This window comes from Peromyscus californicus, unplaced genomic scaffold (assembly GCF_007827085.1).
Source record: "Peromyscus californicus insignis strain IS unplaced genomic scaffold, ASM782708v3 Scaffold_14__1_contigs__length_90479793_seg_2, whole genome shotgun sequence".
NCBI lineage: Eukaryota > Metazoa > Chordata > Mammalia > Rodentia > Cricetidae > Peromyscus > Peromyscus californicus.
Genome location: NW_026294436.1, coordinates 42020418 through 42042231, shown reverse-complemented (window position 1 = coordinate 42042231; position 21814 = coordinate 42020418). Strand labels below are relative to the sequence as shown.

The 21814-nt window shown below is 46.2% G+C and overlaps 1 protein-coding gene across 4 annotated transcripts in view; it reads left to right on the top strand.

Annotated features, from left to right (window-relative positions):
* Positions 1-21555, top strand: part of Fam20b (FAM20B glycosaminoglycan xylosylkinase) — a 43895-nt gene extending 22340 nt beyond the window's left edge. For all 4 annotated transcript variants that reach the window (XM_052737291.1, XM_052737287.1, XM_052737288.1 and 1 more), the window contains exons 4-8: positions 2350-2459; positions 10127-10298; positions 12261-12452; positions 13734-13793; positions 17766-21555. In XM_052737291.1, the coding sequence (XP_052593251.1) occupies positions 2350-2459; positions 10127-10298; positions 12261-12452; positions 13734-13793; positions 17766-17997 (766 nt within the window). In that variant the 3' untranslated portion in view covers positions 17998-21555. The remainder of the gene's footprint in view (positions 1-2349; positions 2460-10126; positions 10299-12260; positions 12453-13733; positions 13794-17765) is intronic.
* Positions 21556-21814: the final 259 nt, after the last annotated feature.

The following is a 21814-nucleotide window of genomic DNA, read 5'->3' as shown; positions in this document are numbered from 1 at the left end:
TCGTCACTGAGGACTGTGCAGAGAGCTGTGGTCTGGGCCACCACCTGGGACCAGATAGGTGTCCGAGGGCCGTGCTGCCGCAGGGGCCCTGCTGATCCAAGTGGTCTGCACTGGCGTCTGGGGCCATGGTGACATCCGGGCCCAGGCTGCTGCCAAGGACCATGTCTGGGTCCGTGGTCCTACCACAGCCAGGGTATTTGTTGATGTCCGGTGGCCCATGGTGCCACCAAAGGCCACATAGATGCCCCGGGTCTAGGTCACAACCTGTGGCCATGTTAGTCTCCAAGGGCTAAGCCACTACCGGGCCATGCCAAGTTGAATGGCCTGCGCTGTCAACTGGGGGCCAGAGTGTCATCCAGGGTCTGAGTGGATGTCCATAGCTCCTGAGACCATTGGAAGCCATGCTAATGCCAGGGGTCTGGGATGCCACCCGGGGCTGTGCTTAACCTGGTGGCCTTCGCTGCCATCTGGGGCCAGGGTGATGTATGAGCCCAGGCTGTGGCCTAGGACCATGTTTGGATCTGTGGTCCTACCACAGCCAGGGACTTGTATTGATGTCCATGGCCCATGTTGCCACCAAAGGCCACACCCCTCGCCTTGGGCATGCACCTCACCTGGGCAGCACATTAGAGCTACTCCAGTTGTCAAGGACACAGGTGAGCCAGCCCTGGGGGCGTGAGTACAGAAGAGCTGACCCCGTCTCCCCTCGTCTGCCGTGTGTTGGCTTGGGTGAGGGAAAGATGCCCTCCCTTCCCCACCCCTTGCTACCCATGGCGGGCGAGAGGGCTGGCCCTGGGGTCAGGAGAGGTGGAGAAGCAGCCTTGTCCCTCACCAGCTGCAGCACACTCAAGAGCGGACCCTCCACCCCACCAGGGCAGCACACTAGCGCCGATTCTGGTGGTGGTGGTGCAGGAGAGCCGGCCCTGAGGGTGTGAGAACAGCAGAGCTGACCCCGTCCCCCCTCGTCTGCCATGTGGTGGCATGGGTGAGGGAACAATGCCCTCTCCCTCCCACCCCTTGCTACCTGCGACAGGCAAGAGGGCTGGCCCTGGGGTCATGGGAATGGGAGAACTAGCCCTGCCTCTCACCAGCTGCAGTGCAGTACAGCTAACCCTGTTGTCAGGACTTAAAAGAGGCAGGAGAGCTGACTCATGACCCCCACCCCCCACCCCCACACCCCCACTCCCCGTCTGCCCCCTACGGGAATAGAGAGAGAGAGAGAGAAGGGGGCTGCACCTCCCCTAGGCAAGACAGTGGAGCTGGCCCTGCTGGCGGGAGTGTGGGTGATCCGACGCCGCGAGGACCTGAGAGCAGGAGAGCCGGCCCTGCTCCTTGCTGAGTGCTGTGTTGGGGGGGCTGGCCAAGGCAGTGATGGAGAGCTTACCTGGGTGGTGACAGTGGGGGAAAGCTGGCGGGCTGACCACCCCAGCTGCCACCCAGGGCCGGAACCAGGGCTATGAGTTAGCCTACCCCAGCATCCATCTCATCTGTGAACTGTTGGAGCATGTGAAGGGGATGAACCTACAGATCCAGAATTGCAGGATCCCATGACACAGGACAGCAAACCACAGGCTGTCCAAGAGTCCCAGTGAGGGCCAGTGTCGGTGGTGTGGCAGAAGGCAGATAGACCACTTCTGTGACGAACACTTGCAAGAAAAGATGAAAGGACTAAAGGGTTAGCGGTGTAACTCAGCAGCCACACTACAGCCTCCACGATGAGACTCTTCTCCCTTGGTTGGTTGGTTGGTTGGTTTCTGGTTTTTAAATTTTGGGGGCAAGTTGCAAGGGTGGAGGGCAGAGGAGGGGGATGGGGAGATGAGTGGGATTGGGATGCATGATGTGAAATCTGCAAAGAATCAATAAAAGTAGGAAAAAAACTAAACAGAAAAAGAAAAAGTATTTTCTAGTGTTTAACTATTAGAAAGAAAGGCCTTCGGATGTGTCCTTATTTAAACTGTCCTGTGGGCATGTTGTTTTGGTCAGTTCGCAGTTTGTCAAAGTTTTATCAAAGCTTTGAACCCATCTGAGTTTAAGCATGGTATTTTCTAATGCATTGTTAACATGTGTTTCTAGTTTTGATTATGAAGATTTTCTAGCAGAAGCAGAGGGCACTGTGATAAGCCCATATTCCTGTCCCGTGGACTTAACAGTTTCTTACACTTTTTGCTGACCTGTTGAGTAATGTACATCTTGGCAAACTCATGAACATATGTACCTCCCAAAACCAAGATTGACTCACCTACCTACAACCTTCAAAACCTTTTAATGGGATTGACCGTGGTTTCTGAGACTTAACTTAAAATACATCTCCAAAGACTTCTCTCTTCTCTCTTCAACCTTTAAAACTAGGATTCTGGGTTTCCGCCGAGCTCCCTTGGTGGTTGGCAGATACATTAATCTGAGGACGGAGATCAAGCCTGTGGCCACAGAGCAGCTGCTGAGCACCTTCCTAACTGTAGGTAAGAGATGATGGAGGATGTTTAAATAGGGGCATGGTCAGTAAGGTAAATAATGGGGCATCGTTGAACAAGCTAAAGCCTGCTCTCATGTTAGTGTGGGAATTAAGTCTAATAGTGAGAATGGGAAGTGAGAATTTCCCCCTACTACGTACTTCTTAAAGAAAGAAGTGAAGTCACGTACCAATAGTGAAAGTGGTAGCTGTTTCTGCTTAATCTTCCAGCTAAGTCTCAAATGGAAGATTTGCCCTAAAATGATACTGTGTGCAAATCATTGTCCTGGTTTTTGTTTTTGTTTTGTTTGTTGGTTTGTTTTTTCAAGACAGGGTTTCTCTGTGCAACAGCTCTGACTGTCTTGGAACTCACTTTGTAGACCAGGCTAGCCTCGAACTCACAGAGATCTGCCTGCCTCTGCCTCCCGAGTGCTGGGATTAAAGATGTGTGCCACCACTGCCCAGTGGTTTATTTTGTATACATGTGTTCTCTTGAGAACCTTCTCCTGAGAAGTGGGGAAGCCAGGGGCTGGGAGATGGCTCAGCTAGTAAAGTGCTTGCCATGCAGGCACGAAGACCTGAGTTCGGATCCCTGTACCAGGTAAAAACCAGGTATAGAAGGGGCACCTATAATTCCAGTGAGAAAACAGACAGGCAGATCCTTGGAGCTAACTATTCACCCAGTGTAATCAAGTTGGTGTTATGCTCCAGGTTCAGTGAGAGACCCTGTCTCAAAACATAAGGTGGAGAGCAATTGAGGAAGGCATTTGATATCAACTTCGGTCTCCATGTGTGTGCCCCTCTGAATAAACATATACACACATAAATAAATAGTAGAGAATTGAGGAAGCCTGAAGCAGCTCTGGAAGGCAACTAGAGTTCCACTGTAGAACTGCATTTGGGCCACTCCTCTCCTCCCAAGGATTAGTGTAGACCTCATGGAGCTCGGTATGACTCGCCGGCCCTGGTTCTCATTAGCCTACTGTGATGCAGGGGTCTGTCAGTCTTGTTCTCGTTGGAAGCATGGTAAAACAAGAAGAATTTAGAGGTGCTGTGTTCTCTTGTCTTGGTGACTTGGTGATTCAGTGTTCTTCGTGGCATAAATGTTGAAACAGACATTGAAAATGAACTTCACCTTGCTTTTTACTAGAATGAATACATTTATACTTAAAAATGAGGTTAAGCAATACCTGTCTCAGAAAAACAAACTACAAGGATGGTAATACAATATGGGAAACTCTGATTAATTTTAGTGACAAGGTGGCAGGAAATTCTAATGTTAGGGTTCCTATTGTCGTAATTGATTGAAACACTAAATTTCAGAAAGAGGTTTGTGAAAATAGTTGTAATTTCATTTCTACCCAGCTCACCCCACTAGCCCCCAAGTTAACATTGATCTAGGCTGAGGACAGATGGACAGGGTGATTAGGAGTACAGGAGGCACAAGTGTGAGCTCAAGGGGAAGGAGTGTGTGGGTTCGGCACTGAGGAGAGGAAGCAGTCAGGACAGGGTCACTGAAGGGCCTGTGCATCATGCTGAGGGGTCAAGGCTCCCCTCGGGCATTGGGGAGCTATTTAGAGAATCTGAACGTGAAGTAATCATATTTGAATTTACAAAGTTAATTTCGGCAGTATTGTAGATGGTGAATAGTGATGGGGGGAACGAGAAGATGAGAGCCCTGGCGGGCTGTTGAAGTGATTTCAAGAGACAGAACTAAGCTAAGGATGGGACAGAGGGATTAAGAGAGATTCACAAACTGGAATGTGAACAGTGTGATGAACATCTCAGCTCGGAGGAGCAATAAGCAGGGAGGGGAACTGAAGACTGACTCCACACTTCTAGATTGGATAGTCAAGTGAATACAGCAGTTAACTGAGGGGGGTGTGGAAAAGGATAACATGCAGAATGCATCTGATTTTGGATATTTTGTTTCAGGATCATCTAGGAGTTTATGTGAACTAGTCATTAGTATAGCTAACGGAGAAAAGCCTGAGATGGAGACTTAGATCTGATAGTTCACCCAAGGAGAGGAAGGAGAACTTCAATGATCAGAAAAGCAGTTTCATCTCTCTGGGCTGGAGAGATGGCTCAGAGGTTAGGAACACTGACTGCTCTTCCAGAGGTCCTGAGTTCAATTCCCAGCAACCACATGGTGACTCACAACCATCTGTAATGAGATCTGGTGCCCTCTTCTGGCCTGCAGAAATACATGCAGACAGAACATTGCATGCATAATAAATAAATAAATCTTTAAAAAAAAAAAAAAGAAAAAAGAAAAGAAAAGCAGTTTCCGCCGTTGAGTATGTCCAGGAGGTGGTCAGAGGCCGAGACTCAGGCTCACAGAGTGTAATGGGGATACTGAAGTCAGGAAAAGCACATTTAGCCCTATTATTGAGAGGAATCGATGCTGTTGATTGGTCTCACACTAAGCATTGGCATAGACATCTTTCCTTTTCACCCTCTGACAGCAGAGGAATGAGCATGCTTGAAGGGCTGTAATTACATGCTCGGCATGGTGCAGCCCCTTACTAAAGTAGTTTATATTTTATATAGCTCAGTGAGAGCACTTGCCTAGTATGCACAAGTCTCTGTGTTTGATCTCCAGCCCCACCTCCCAAATTTATATTTTAACTCCAGAAATCTGAATAAACCACATTAGATAAGAACCTAATACATTATACTTCTTTCCCTAAATAAGACTCTTATTTACCAAACTCAAGTGTTTGGATTTTACCCCATAGATTGTCTTAATTTCTTAGGTTTTTTTGTTTTGTTTTGTTTTGGTTTTTTGTGTGTGTTTTCATTTTTTTAATCAATAATTTATTCAGTTTGTTAACATGCATCAAGCATCACAAGGACTCCAGTAGCATGTTTTCCAATTCCTCTACTAGTGCTTTATTTCTTTTTATATACATACATGTTCATATTCAATACTACCTTCTACATACTATATAGTATACTATACATACTTTTGCATCTTATTCTTTCTTCTTAGCCTAGCAGTAACCTCTCTTAATAATGGTTTCCTTTTGTATGAATATAAATATATATTTATATTTAGTTCTACCATTCTACACAATCTACAGCATACTATTAATAACTTCTGCATCTCATTCTTTTTACTTAATATATTATAAAAAACCTTTCGTGCCGGGCAGTGGTGATGCACGCCTTTAATCCCAGCATTCAGGAGGCAGAGCCCGGCGGATCTCTGTGAGTTCGAGGCCAGCCTGGTCTACAAAGCGAGCTCCAAGACAGGAACCAAAGCTACACAGAGAAACCCTGTCTTGGAAAAACCCTTTCGTGTTACGTGTAAGAACTTCTCCATTCTTTTGTGTTTGACCAATGCATTGTTCAGAGTTCTCTAAAGGAACAGAACTGATAGAATGAAAAAAATATATAAAGGGCCTTTATTAGACCGGCTTACAGGCTGGGGTCTGAGGAGCTCAACAGTGGCTATCTCACAGTGGGAAGGCCAAGAATCCAGTAGTTGTTTAGTCCAGGACGCTGATGGACAGCAGTCTCAAGCTGGCAGTGGAGTCCTAGGGGAATCCTAGAGAGCTACTGGTCTTCAGTCTGCGTTGGAATCCCCAAGAAGTTAGTTCCAGCACCAGTGAAGGAATGTCTCAGCAACAAGGTAGATGGATTGCCAGCAAGAGTGAGGGTAAGAAGGCCACGCAGAAGTTTCCTTCTTTGTCCTTTTATGTGGGCTGCCACCAAAATGTGTGGCCAGATTTCGGGTGGGGCTTTCTGCTTCAAATAGTCTGATCAAGAAAACCCCTCACGGGTGTGCCTAACTTAGGTTTCAGTTGATTCCAGATGTACTCAAATTGAGGACCAAGATCACAACTAGTTACAAAGTGTTCTATTATATGAGTCTACCATAAATTCATATAACCAGTCCCTTATTGGGCCAACGTATTACTCCACTATTTTGTATTTACAACTATTGTTGCCCAGAATTACTTTGTACATATGCTACTTCACACATTAACAGAAATTTCCAAAAGTTGAAGTGCTAGGTCATGTGCATTTTAAATTTTAGTAGATGGTGGTCACATTACCCCTCATAGACACTTAACTACTTTACCTTACCCATGGACGATATATATGAGAACCCCCCCCCCAGTATCATTAATAATGCATCCTGAGCCAGGCAGTGGTGGCGCACACCTTGAATCCCAGCACACAGGAGGCAGAGGCAGGCAGATCTCTTGAGTTTTGAGGCCAACCTGGTCTACAGAGTGAGTTCCAGGACAGCCGGGGCTACACAGAGAAACCCTGTCTCCAAACAACAACACTAATAATAATGCATCCTAAACCTTTGGGGCTTTTGTCTGTTTGTTTCCTACGTAGCCTCTGTTCATTTAAGAGCCCTCTGTGTTCTCTGTCTTTGTATGTGCATGTGTTCAGGAAGGCTAGAGGGCAGCTTGGCTGCTGGTTCTCGGGCACATCTTCCTCGTGTTGTTTTTGAGACAGGGTCTGTCCCTTTCATGAAGCTCCCCAGCTGGACTGGTTGCCTAGCAAGGCCTAGAGATGAACCTGTCTCCACCTGCTTTTATTTCCCAGGTCCAGCACAGTATGTACTGCACAGAACCTAATCAACTACAGCACACCCCAAAGCTGTTACAGCTCTCTCTATGCCTTAAGATCTCTCTCTCTCTCTCTCTCTCTCTCTCTCTTTTGAGGAGGGGGAGTTCAAGACAGGGTTTCTCTGTGTAGCCCTGGCTGTCCTGGAACTCAATTCTGTAGACCAGGCTGGCCTCAAACTCAGAGATCCACCTGCCTCTGCCTCCCATGCTGGGATTAAAGGCGTGTGCCACCACTGCCCACAAACCTTAAGATTTCTTTAAAAACTTATTTCAACTAATTGAAAGTAACACATATAGAATGCTATAATTACAAAAATTGAAAATTAGAAATTTAACAACTGGATTACATTAGAAATACTAACAAATATTGAGTAGAAATAAACGAGACTATTTTAAAGGTCATAAGAAGTAAAAAACTGAAAATGATCCTAAAATAAGAGCAGAGAGCCTTTTGGTTGGTTGGTTGTTTTTTTTTTTTTTTCCGCTATTTAAAATTATTTATTTTTATTTGTATAGATGGGTGTTTTGCCTGCATGTATGTCTGTGTAGTGTGTGTGTGCAGTGCCCGTGGAGGCCAGATCTCCTGGAACTGGAGTTACAGGCAGTTGTGAGCTGCCATGTGGTGCTGGGAATTGAACCAGGGTGTTCTTAACCACGAAGCAATCTCTCCAGCCCCAGTTGACTGGTTTTACTTTGGTTTTTATTTTGAGGCAGGGCCTCTTTATGTAGCCCTGGCTGTCTTGGTACTCCCTATGTAAACCAACCTGACCTTGAACTCACAGAGATCCCACTGCCTGTGCTTTCCCCAAGTGCTGAGATTGAAGATGTGCACTACCATGCCCATCAAAAGAGGGACCATTGACTAGCTATCAGAATGTAAAAGGCCTTGGGGTTGAAGAGAGTATGAGCAATGGCTGCCCTTCCAGAGGACCTGGGTTCAATTCCCAGCATCCATCTTGCAGATCACAGCTGTCGAACATAAAATTAAATAAATTATTTTTTTAATAATGTAAAAGGCCTCAGCCTCCCAACCTAAGCATGGTAGTGGCATGCACTTATAGTCCCAGAGCTGGGGAGGTGTTATTTATACAGGGTACTCTACAACTATATTAATACCCAATTGCTTTCCTGCCCCCTCCCAATACTGGGTGGGGGGGTTTGACTCTAGAACCTCATGCATGCTAAGAATACTCTCTGCCACCTAGCATCCCATCCCCAGGCAGAACTACATAAATACTCCATTCCTTATCAAACTTTCATCCCCAGTTTTAGCACATTGATCATTTGTGTTAGAATCAGTTATTACGATAGTTGTGAAATGGTACTTTTTTTTTTTTTTTTTTTTTTGGTTTTTCGAGACAGGGTTTCTCTGTGTAGCTTTGCGCCTTTCCTGGAACTCTCTTTGGAGACCAGGCTGGCCTCGAACTCACAGAGATCCGCCTGGCTCTGCCTCCCAGAGTGCTGGGATTAAAGGCGTGCGCCACCACCGCCCGGCAAAATGGTACTTTTTTAATTCTGTTACTGCTTTGTTCTTTCTTGGTAGACATTCTGTTTAGAGAGAACTCCTCTCTCATGCATGTCTTTATTCATATCGTGATGAACTCACTGAGTTGGACTTTCTGAGTTGCAATTTCTTACTTTTTTTTTTTTTAGAGATTTATTTATTTATTATGTATACAGTGTTCTGTTTGCATGTATCCCTGCAGACCAGAAGAGGGAGCCAGATCTCATTACAGATGGTTGTGAGCCACCATGTGGGTGCTGGGAATTGAACTCAGGACCCCTGGAAGAACAGCCAGTGTTCTTAACCTCTGAGCCATCTCTCCAGCCCCAATAAGTGATTTTTGTTTTTGTTTTTGTTTTTTTTTTTTCTGAGACAGGGTTTTTCTGTGTAGTTTTGGTGCCTGACCTGGATCTCACTCTGTAGACCAGGCTGGCCTCGAACTCACAGAGATCTGCCTGGCTCTGCATCCCGAGTGCTGGGACTAAAGGCGTGCACTACCACCACCCAGCTTCTTACTTTTCTTTTTTTTTTATGTTGATATTCTGACTGCCACAGATGTAGCCATTGGGAACCCTACAGACCAGCTCAGGTCCTTGGAATGGTCTCATTGTTCTCTGAGTACTTCCTTACTGCTGGTGATGGCAGGGTAGTCCAACCTTCCCTGACTCAGCCCTGGAGGAGCTGCTGGTTCAGTGAGCCCCCATCTTTAATGTAGCACTAAAATGGTCTTTAGAAAAACGATATGTGAAGCTGGGCCTTGTGGTTTAAGCCTCTAATTCTAGCTAGTTGGGAGGTTGTGGCAAGAGGTCTTGCAAGTTCAAGGCCTGCCTCAAAAAGTAAGAAGAGGGCTGGGTATGTAGCTCAGTGGTAGAGTACTTGCCTCGAGTGTATGAGGCCCTCTTGCCATGAGAAGAGGGAGGGAGAAGGACGGGGAACTGATGTTTGAGTAAGTCCTGGATCTCATTGTTTCTAGGTTCTCTTCAATGGCGGAGTAGGAAATACATGTGTATACACGTACAAATGCACATACACATACACACACATCAGTGTCTTTATCTCTGGGTGTGTATTAAAACCAGTATCTGATTCTAATTCACGACAGGATTTATTCTGACCATCTTACTTTTCTTCCTTCTCCATCTGTAAGAAACCTAGTTCCCATTATTCTCAGAGTATTTTCTTACCTGCTCCTGCCTCCCCCACATGTGACCAAACTCTCTCTCCTCTGGGTACTTTGGCCAGAACCTCAGCTCTGATAAAGAACAGGAAGACATTGTTTTCCATTAATTCTTTTGAGTTGAGAGTGAGACTGATGATGGTATTTCACTTCTGGGAGAGCGGCTGGGTAGAAGGGAGACACAGGAAGATTGGCTTTCTAGTGTACGGCTTTTCATTCATTGGGGATTGTTTTATACTGTCTGCTTTTATTACCTATATAGGAAAACACGAGTGTGAAATGGACTAACATCAAGATTTTAATTTTCATGATGCCTGTTTACTTAGCGTTTGAGCTTGTTTGGGGGAGAATTTGGCTTCTTAATTTTCTTCCTTAAGTATATCTGGCTCATTTCCATCCTGCAGGGAACAATACGTGTTTCTATGGGAAGTGCTATTACTGCCGAGAAACAGAGCCAGCCTGTGCTGATGGAGACATGATGGAGGGATCCATCACACTTTGGCTTCCAGATGTGTGGCCTCTGCAGAAACATCGACACCCCTGGGGCAGGACTTACCGAGAAGGCAAATTGGCCAGGTAAATGCTCCTGTGAGCCATGACTTAATTCTTGGCTGTACCACGCCAGTTGCTCTTCCTGAATGGAAGCCAGCTGTCTGTCCGGGAGTACAAAGAATCGTCCGTTATGGGCAAACCTGCTAGGTAGGTCTTGTCCCTGTCTTCAGCAGTGCTAATGTGCCAGCCATCTTTCTACCACTAAGAAGAGGAAAGATTAGTTGTGGCTCACAGTTTGACAAGTTCGGTCCACAGTCACTCAGCCACATTGCTTTGGGCTTCTGGTGGCACAGTACATCATTACAGAAGCATGTGGTAGCAGAGGCTGCTTATCCCGTCGCTTCTGGAAAGCAAAGACAAAGAAAAGGCCGGGCGGAATCTCTCTAGGCAGGGACTCCCTGGAATATCCCCATCATCTCTTCAGCCCAGGCTGAACCAGGGCTTACGAACATGGTCTTTAGGGGACATTTAAAATATGAACCATGGGGGCCTGGAGAGGTAGCTCAGGGGTCAAGAGCACTTGCTGATCTTGCAGAGGACCTGACTTTGATTTCCAGCTCTCACATTTGGTGCTCATGACTACCTGTAACTTCAACTTCAGGAATCAAAGGGCCTTTGCTGGCCTCCACCAGCAACTGTACACATGTGGTACATTTACACACACACACACACACACACACACACACACACACACACACACACACTAAAATATTCTGTTTTCGTTTTTAAATACAGCCATAGCATTGGCTTTACTCTCACAGCTTCATGCATCGCACTCTTGGACTGTTTGTAGGAATTCCAACCCTGTCTGTCAACCTCTCAAGACCCCTTTAGAATCTCCTCAGTGGAAGTGGCTCTGCAGTTCTTACACTCTGTGTGCCTGCAACACAGCATCACTCGGATGATGCCAAGGTCTGGCACTGTCTTGAGCTTATCCAAGCCCTTGTGGATCGCAGTGGCCTCCTCAGTGTCTTGATGCTTGAACACAGAGGTTTAGCCTGAGATGGGCAGCATCTTGCAGGTTCCTGGGATGGAGGCCTCAAGCTGCCTTTCCTGCCACCCTGGTGCACACTGGGCTTTTTTAATGGTGTTAGTTTTTTCAGCATCTGTACCCCTCTTGGCTTGAACTTTATATGTGTGTCTTTCCTGGTTCAGCTACAAGTTTTTCAGATCTTCTGCTCTGCATTTTGCTTCCACTTCTCACAGTAAATACAGCTAAAAGCAGCCAGTAATTCCCATACTGCTGCTTTGAAATTGCCTCTACCATATAAGCCATTCCACAAAGTCTCAGGATATGTACAAAACATAGGCAGAATATATTTCTCCAGAATATAACATGGTAAGCCTCTAATATACTTCCCAGCGGAGTCCCTGTTGCATCCACACCTGTGAGCACAGCTTTTGCGGTCCGTATTCCTGCCAGCCTCTCACCTTCCAGAACCCTCTGGTAAATTGTACTTCAGCATCCTCTGCTTTCCTTAGTTTGCGTCTTAAACGTCTCTAATCTTGCAAACCAATTCCAAAGGCCTTTGAATCTCGCTGTCAGAAATAGTCCCCACAATGACCCTATCTTGGTACCAAGGTTCTTCATTAGCTTTCTGTCACTAACAAAATGTCTAGTGTTTTAAAAGAAGAAAGGTTCTTTTGGCTCACAGTTCCTAAAGTCTCAGCCCAGCGTGGGCTGCTCTGTTGCGGTGAGGCTGTGGTAATACAGTATCAAGGTAACACACAGATGCTGTGGGGGGAAGTCCCTCTCCTCCTGGTGGATAGCAAGCAGACAGTGAGAGAAGGAAGGCCAGGGTAGCCATATCCTCCTCCTAGGTTGCTCTCAATAGCTCAACTTCCTACCACAAGCCCCCACCTCCTAATAACATCACAGCTGGCAACCAAACTGTTAGCATATGTCTTTTGTAGGACTCTTAGGAGCTAAACTCTAGTCAGGTGTAGCTGGCACTCAGTAACCCTTATGATGCTCCTTGCCTCCAGGTGGGAATATGATGAGAGCTACTGCGATGCTGTGAAGAAAACGTCCCCTTACGACTCAGGCCCACGCCTCTTGGACATCATTGACACTGCTGTCTTCGATTACTTGATTGGCAATGCCGACCGCCACCACTATGAAAGCTTTCAAGACGATGAAGGCGCTAGCATGCTTATCCTTCTTGATAATGCCAAAAGGTCAGCAAGACTGTGTTGTCTGTGTCTGTGTGCAAGAGGTGCATTCTCTAGGGTCCTGTGCTGCTCAGCCCTCTGAAACAAATGCTGCCACAAGTCAACTTGTGGGATGAAATGCTCATTTCAGTTGATGGTTTCAGAGGTTTGTTGTCTTCATTGTTGGAGGCCTGTGATGAGGCAGAATCATTATGGCTGAGAGCACATTTAGAGCAAAGCTGCTGGCCTCGTGGCGTTTGGGAAGCAGAGAACAACAACGAAAAGAAGCCGGGGTCCCCAAACCCCATCAAGAATGCACACCAGTGAATTAACTTCCTTCTGCTGGGCCCCACCTCCTGAAGACTTCTTCACCTCGGTAGTGCTACAGGCTGGCAACTAGTGCCTTGGCAGATGAGCCTGGGGCCTGGGATGTGAGGACCTGGGATCAAAACTATGCTGGACTCAATCTCCCAACAGCCTCACCTCCTAATAGCCTTGCGTTGAGGATTTAATAGCAGCAGGAGTTTGTGGGCAGCAAAAATATTCAAAGGATAGCAGCTGCTTTTTCTGCACTGTCGTCAGGGCTAGTGGGTTCTCCAGTCATTAAGGAAGATTCCAGGAAAAGAATGGAAGGGGCCGGGCAGTGGTGGTGCACACCTATAATCCCAGCACTTGGAAGGCAGAGGCAGGCGGATCTCTGTGAGTTTGAGACCTTCCTGGTCTACAGAGCAAATTTCAGAACAGCCAAGGCTACACAAAGAAACTGTTTCACCCCAAAGAGGGACCGTTTTCCCAGATCACCATTCCTTTCCTAGTGGAATACATTTCTGTGTCTGCTTTGAGTTGTTCTGTCTCAGCCTCTGAAAAGCCCCTGGGCAGTCTGTCTGGTTTGAAACTGTCAGCAGGTCTGCTTGCAGGAGTACGGTTTTCTGGAAGTCCCATCCACCTGCCTTTTGGGGACTCTAGCAGGGAGTTCTCACCACACCGTTCAAAAACTGTACAGACTTAGGGTTTCTGCCTTGTCTCTGCACTGGAGACTCACAGTGTGCGCCACAGCTGTGGTCCCGCATCGTGGCAGGAAAGGGTCCTCGTTACACAAGTTTATTTACTGTTTGATACTTTAGTTCAGGCTGTTAATGACCCTGTGTCTAATTAGTCATGCCGGGCTTATTTTTAATTTAAATGATTTGATCTGTTGGAGCATGAAATTTTCTGGGATCACAGTTGGGTTTTTACAGAATATGCTCTTGCTTTGATGCTGAAGGGAACAAACACTTGCACTAATCACTGTCTTCGTTTAACTTTCAGCTTTGGGAACCCCTCACTGGATGAGAGAAGCATCCTTGCCCCTCTCTATCAGTGCTGCATGTAAGTTATCACGGCGGGTATGTCTGCCCGCATTGCCTCTTGGGGTCAGGTACCAGGACATCGGTTTTCTTGACCGGGAAACCTCCCAGTTGCTTTTCCTACTTCTACAGCCCAGAACCCCTGGGAACCCTGACAGTGCTGAGGGTGTAGAGGCAGGTCACGCAAAGCTCAGAATTCATTGTGAATTTTGCATCAGTAAGTTTGTGGTGTCTATAGTAATGTGTGTGTGTGGCTTAATATCCCTACCACCTACTAAAAACAGTCTAGCTAGGCTTTACCTCAGCACCTGGATGCAAAAGCAGGTGGATCTCTGTGAGTTTGAGGCTCCTCTGGCCTACATGGTGAGTTCCAGGCCAGCCAGGGCTACAGAGTGAGACAATCTCAAAAAGTTTTTTAAATTACTGTTATCTGTTATAATCTTTATTCTCGGTTGTTGTATCTGGTTTCCCATTGGTTTCAATCCTCCCACCTGGAGTTTGTGTATCTTAGTTTGAAATTATCTAATCCAAAAATAACTTTCTCTAAGTATTTAATAAGTGATTGAAATATATTAGAGAATAAAGGGATTGAGAAGTAAATAGAAAATGGACCACAGTCCAGGAGCTGCTGCTTCAGGTCCCCTCCCACTGACTTGGAAGTCTGCATGTCAAGAACCAGCAGGATTTGCCTCCTCTGGCTGCAGAAAGCAGGTCTGGGAACACGCTGGTGCTGTCAGCCCAGAAACACAGCTCCTGCGGCTTTGCCGCCTTTCTTTTTTCCCTTGTCTGTCTGTCTGTCTGTTTTTCCAGTGCTGGGACTACATCCAGGGTCTTGTGCCTCCCAAGCAAGTACTTTACCATTGAGCTATACTCTACCCTCCACACACACACTCCTGCTGTGTATGTGTGTAAGGATGCGTGTGTGTGCATGTGTGTGCATGCGTGTGTGCAGGCTAGAGGACAGTCTTGGTGTCCTCCTCAGGAGCTGTCCACCTCCTTTGTTTTAGACAAGGCTTTCGTTGCCCTGGAACTCACCAGGTAGGCTAGGCTGGCGGCCGTTAGGCCCCCGAGATCCCCGTGTCTCCATCTCCCTACTCCGGGTTTACACGGATGTACCACTACGCCCAGCTTCTTTTTACGGGAGTTGTAGGGATCACACTCGAGTCCTCCTGCTTACAGAGCACTGCACTGACTGAGCTCCTCAGCCCACCCATCTCCGCCCACCCTCTTTCCTTCCTTCCATTCCCTCCTTCCCTAGCTCTTCCCCGGCCTTTCCTGTTTCTCTTTTACAGGGTCTCACTGCACACAGCCTAGGCTGCCTTCAAAATTCCAGAATCCTTGCCTCAGTCTCCCAAGTACTGGGCCTATGTACAAGTCTGTGCCACGTGCTCAGCTTTTTCTTTGTCAGTAGGAAACATTTCTTTAGATAGTAATATTTATTTACCTGGACAGCCCTAATTCTCCTTACTAATATTGGAAAACTGAGAGCAGGTGGGATACAGGCAGTCAGCAGCTGGTGTCATGACCTGCAGAGGAAGTGATGACTTTGGGAAGCTTCTGGGCCACCTTCAAGGCACATTTGTGGGCCCACAGAGTGAATCAGATTTGGCACATGCCATACTGGTACCTACATCAAGAAAGCCTCAGCAGCCGGGCAGTGGTGGCGCACGCCTTTAATCCCAGCAGTTGGGAGGCAGAGGCAGGCAGATAGATCTCTGTGAGTTCAAGGCCAGCCTGGTCTACAAAGCGAGTTCCAGGACAACTAAGACTTACACAGAGAAACCCTATCTCAAAAAATAGAAAATGAAAAAAAAAAGAGCCTCAGGAACCAGGGTGCTGTAACCCCAGCAATTGGGGGTGGTAGAAGGAGAAGGAGTATCATTCTGAGCTGTACAGCAAATCCAGGGTCTTCCTGGGCTACGTGAGACCCTGTCTGAGAAAGGACCTCAGGGGAGTTATCAGATGAGGCTGCAGCTTCAGGGGCGTCTGTCTTCTGAGAATGCGCCTGGGCTCTGCATCACTCAACGACATGCTCTACTGTAGCCGGGGCACTGAGAGAGCCCCTTCCTGATGCACTGGCCCTCTTCTGAGAAGCTTAGGAAGAGACGCGATGGAAGGAACTCTGTCCAGTTTGGAGAAGCGTATATTGAAGTGTGAAGTAGGCGTGGGTCAGTCAAGTAAAGCTCTGTTACACCGGAGAAGTGTGGTGTTCTCTGCAGCTATAATACAATTCAGAATAAGAAAAGTGCCCAGCATAGGTAGTCCATGTACAAAGATCGATCTTCCTTACTTTAAGTAGCTATAAAACAGTCTACTTCTCTCCAAGTCAGACATTTCTTCCTGCCTGGTTACTTATACTGTACCCACATTCTGTCCGGTTACCACTCCTGTACCCACAGAGAGGTAAGAACTTCTGAGATGAATCAGTTCTCTTTAGTTGGTCGTTTAGTCTGTTTCATCCTGCTGTAATAGAAAGTCACAGACCGAGACATTCCCTTTAAACTTATTTTTGGTGCGTGTGTTTGTATGCATTGTGTAGGTGTGGGCTTTGTGCCACGTGTACAGTGGAGGTCAGAGGACAACTTACGTGCTTGACTCTTTCCATCCACCTTTTACACAGTTTCCAGGGGTCAAACTCCAGTCACCAGGCTTATGTGGCAACTGCCTTTACCTGTTAAGCCATCTTACCAACCTAGAACAGAAATTGATTGGCTCACAGCTCTAGAAGCTGAGAAGCCCAATATCAAAACCCTGGCACCCTGAGAGAGCTTTCTCACTGTTAGCCACTTGGCAGGAGACAGGGCAGCATCGCTCCGCTGAACCCTCTGCCCTCATTGGTCACCCACCTCTTCAGGGTCTCAGCTCTTAGTACTGTTACAGTGCTAACTGAATCCCCACGGGATTTTATCAGGGATAAATACCTAAACCATGGCAATCAGGTAGTGAAATAACTTAGGAAAATAGATAATCTCTTTAAAAGTTTAAAGTGTGTGTGTGTGTCTGTCATTCTGTCTGTGGGACTATGCATTCTTGAATGCAGTGCCAGCAGAAGCCAGAAGAAGGTATTGGGTCCCCTGGAGCTGGAGTTACAGGCAACTGTGAGCAGCTCGGAGTCGGTTCTGGAACTGAACACAGGTCTTCTCCAAGAGAAATAAGTGCTCTTAGGTGCTGAGCCATCTCTGTCCCCAATAAAGTAGATTTTTTTTTTTTCTGGTGGGGTGGGGTGTTGAGACAGGGTTTCTCTGTGTAGCCCTGGCTGTCCTGGAACTCACTAGGTAGACCAGGCTGACCTCGAACTCAGAGATCCACCTGCCTCTGCCTCACCGGTGCTGGGATTAAAGGCATGTGCCATCATCTCTTAGCAAAAAAAAAAAAAAAAAAAAAAAAAGGGTATTTTTATAGTAACTATTTTTCTATTAATATTAGAATTTTTAAAATACAGAAATATTTGAATAAGGAGGTTACAGTCACCCCTGAGTGTCTAAGGATAACTCCTGTTAACATAATGAACGTCATTGTAATCCTATAGTTCATCACAGTAATTATACACTTTAGTTTCCCCACAGACAGGAAATGAAAGTTTTTCTCTCCAAATTTGTCATTTCTAACATACTTATCATGGGCATTTCCCCGTGCCACTCAATTTTCAAACCTTTTTAATGGCTGCATGATATTTCCCTGATGAATTAGCCTTAATTTGAAGTATTTCTTACGTGTTAGACATTTAGATTGGTTCAGTTTTCCTCTTACTGCAATGAATATGTATAAATCTTTGTACATATCTCTAATTACTCCCAAAAATTTACACATGCCAATGCAGCTTACTTCTAAAACAGAGGCAAGTCTGAAATAGAAGTGGTATTTTTTTTAGTTGAAATAATTTTAAAAATATTTAAAAATAAATGATTTTTAAAAACCTTTCCTACTATCCAAGCTTTACACTGGATTGGATAGGGAGATGTTATATAACTTCCTTTAAACCTTTTTCTTCCAGCATTCGGGTTTCAACCTGGAATAGACTGAACTACCTAAAGAATGGAGTGCTAAAGTCTGCCTTAAAATCTGCCATGGCCCATGACCCTATCTCCCCAGTGCTCTCTGATCCACACTTGGACTCTGTGGACCAGCGGCTTCTGAACGTCCTTGTCACCATCAAGCAGTGTACTGACCAGTTTGGAGTGGACACTGTGCTGGTGGAAGACAGGATGCCGCTCTCCCACTTGTAACTCTGAACAGGAAACAAGTGGGACTGATTTTTACAAAGATAAACAGCACAATCAATTCCAAATGGCATGTGATGGCCGGAAGTGGCCAGCAGCAGGTTCTGGTGGTAGAAGACAGGGTGGCCCCAGGAGTACCTGGTGTTCTCTGCAGTGTCCGCGTGGGAGCTTGTCTGTGGATTCACCTGGCGGCCTCGAAGTTGCCCATTCAAGCGGCGGGGACCAGCTCTGGTCAGTCTTGTCCCCACACCAAGGGACAAAGAGGTGTGACACTGGTTGAGGAATTGGTTCGAGAGTGCGTGTCTGCGGTAAACCTTGCCATCGTTCTCCACACCCATGGATTCTGTAGACTCACTCTGTAGTCCTTGTGTCTTCAAAAACAAAAGCAAAAACAAAAAAGGGCAGAACTAGTCAGATTGAAAATGTTCAGACAAAAGAGCACAGTGCTGGAGGAGACCCATTTCTAAGATGGAGGAAGGGAAGGGAGGAGGGTGTTGGGGCTCTTAGCTGTTGAGTGCTATGGATTTGACATCTCAGGGAAGAGAAGAGGGAGGGACTCACGCTGCAGAACCAGGAAGACGACTGACGTCCTGAAAATGAGCTTCCCCTCTATTTAGGTTCTGTTCAAATTAACCAAAATGGTCTCTAGAGGAAATATGATTACAACCCAAGCATGATCCCCTACAGACACTAATTTACCCCCTTGCCTACCTTTTGCCCAAAGTAGCAAAACAAGCTGAAATAATACAAGTTAGGTCCCTGTGATCTCTGCCATCCTTGGTTTTCCTTTTTTTCCCCTTTCTCTCATTGGCATTGTTTATTTTGAGGTAAACTGTAGACTCTTACTCTAGCCCATGCTGGTCTGGAACTTAGTATGTAACCCAGGCTGGCTTTGAACTGGCAGCAGTCCTCCTGCCTCAGCCTTCCACATGCTAGGATTGTGAGTATGAGCAACCTTGCCTGGCTCTCTAAGGTGTGAGGCATTTGACAGTGATGTTGCTGTTCCTGGGAGGTTGATGGCCTTGTCTGTGCCTTTCTTATGGGAAAGCGTCTTGCTGGTAGCTGGACCGAGCTTGTGATGTGGACCTGCAGGTAGCAGATAAGATTTTAAGCCTTCTGAGCCTTGAAACGGAAAAAGAGCCTTAATACTGTGGTTTGTATCAAATCCAGACTCTCTCTGGTCTGGAGTTCTGAACCCGTGGTGTAGTGGAATTCCTTCATCTCCTTGCAGCACTGTCAAGTTCAGGCTCAGTTCTGTATTTTGGCGGTCATTGGACATGTAAGTTACTGGGCTAGGGACAGTGTCCTCACTCAGCCTCTTGTCCAGTTCTGGACTTCTGTCAAGAACGGCCTTTCAGTGCTGTGCTTGACATTTAGATGCAGCTACCTTCTGAGTTTAAGACCCTAAGTTTCTCATGTCGAAACCTAGAAGAACTTTTTTGTTGTTTTGTCTTTTTTTTTTTTTTTTCCAGAGCTGAGGACCGAACCCAGGGCCTTGCGCTTGCTAGGCAAGCGCTCTACCACTGAGCTAAATCCCCAACCCCTAGAAGAACTTTTAAAAGGCATGAAATTAGCAAAGTTTGTACATTTTATGTACATTTTGAGTTAGATTAAGGAATAGGCTGGGTTTTTTTTTTTCAAATTTGGGTATTGAACTTAAGAAAACAAACATTAGCACAAAACACTGAAATAGTGTTAGTAAAAGGAGGTATTGAATCCAGTTTTCAGGCCATGTGGTGTGTAAGTCCCAGGAAATTCACAGTTGAATTTGAGATTAGCATGGTTAGTGCTTAGCAAAGTGGCAGCCAGCAGATGGCAGCAGTCAGCCCTCCCTCACCTCAGAGTTGACTGTGCCTCGGCACTTTGGCGGACACACCTCACTTGGGATGTTGAAGGCACAAGATTCTTGTGAGGAAGAGAACAGGCTGAAAAGCTGCTTTGAAAAAAAGTCTTATCTTTACTCCAGAATAGTTACAGAAAAGTCATTTCACACTTTGTTTTCATACTCACGGCTTTAGCAGGTCCTCAGGTCCACAGTGGATGAAGTTAGAATTGAACCAGTGGAGCCCGTGACACAACAATTAGAATATAAATCTGTGTTCTTAGGGGGTTGGAGTAAGCTAGGAAAGGTATATTTGGGCAAATCTCAGCGTGGCAGGCAGGGGTGGAGCAGCCATAAGCCTCTAGCCCCAAATTTATAGACACAAAGTTCTGGTGGGGGAAAAATATATACTTTTTTATTTATTTGTTTGTTTTTGTCTTTTGAGACAGGGTTTCTCTGTGTGGCTTTGGACCCTGTCCTGGAACTCGCTCTGTAGCCCAGGCTGGCCTTGAACTCACAGAGATCTGCCTGCCTCTGCCTCCTGAGTGCTGGGATTAAAGGCGTGTGCCACCACCACCCATGCCAAAAAAAAAACATTTTTAGAAGTATTGTAACTCTGGCCTCTTTTGGGGTCATTTACTAGAATTTGGCTGTTATAATCAAGTCATCAGAGGGATTTTGGTTAACTCTAAATTACGTTTGCCAACTGAGCATCCACATAGATGAATACATTTACTACAAGTCCAAGAAACCAGAGGCACTGCTGCTCTTCATCTGCTCCCACTTCTCAAACATGTGTCTGGTCGCAGTGGGAAACTTGGGTGTAGAATTTCTATTCTAAAACTGTTCCTTAGTCTCGGGCTGCATTGTCCTTTGGGGGAGGGCTATAAATAATTCCCTTTTAAAACAACAGGCTCTGATTTGCTGAAGGTGAATGATATTTTTTAAGGTATGTCTCCCTGTTTGTACTCAGGTTTAAAGTGTCAGACTAAATTTTAAGGAGAAAGTGGAGGAATTCGGGTACATTATTACAGATTATTTTAGCAAGTGAATCCTGACAGCTTCTCTATTTCCCCAGAGCTGGAGACAGCACTGCCATCCAAAGAAAGCCCTGTTTTCTCTAAAACGCTCACACTTGGCCTTCCCGTCTCCACGCACTGTGCGCCTTCAGCCTCTGTTCGTTCCTCCCTGATCTCTGGCCAGCAATGACCTTCTCTTGTGCTCAGTAGACAGCAGCCGTCAGCAAGCTCCCTTGCGGCCTGCCTCCTGGGTTCAGGAAAGGTGGGGAGAGGAGTTTGGGTTAGTGTGGACCTGGGTGTATTCTGCCAAGGAAAATGGATTTCCTTTGACACAAGGAAATCCTCACACTGAGAAAGGACTTGTCCAGTAAAGGTTAGAACGTTCACCGAGCGTCTCCTGAGCAGTCTGACGACCAGGTGGTCTGAGGGACACTTGCTCCTCAGGGGAGGCCGCTTGTCCCTGTATCTCTCTAGTCTGGGTGGGGAGTGGGGGCTGGGTACTGCACTGTCACAAACTATTGGGGGAAGCTGGGAATAACTTACTGGGAAGCTAATTTATTTAAGGGTGGTGTAGGCATCACTGCCCTCTTGTTTGACCTGCCTAGGATTTCCTCTTGGAGCTGTTGTGCAGACAGAGGTTGTACTTGGTAAGACACCAAACAAATTTCTAAGTGTTCTATGGGTTTCAATTCTGAAAAAAAAAAATAAAGATTTTAATATATATTATTGTATCATGTTTTCCTGTTAATACATTTTTTTTCTCCCCGGTGCTTCCTATTCCATTTTCCTGTTTTTAAGGGACAAAATGTTACACTTCGTGCCTCTACTTAAACTTCCATAGGGATTGCTTCCAGTGGGTGAGCACCATAGTCTTCCTCAGGAGTCCTTGGAAGACCCACACAGTCAGCTGTACCAGACTTCAAAGTCTTCAGGACTTCCTGGATGTTTAGTAGTTGCTTCTTGTGAGATGAAGAACTATGAA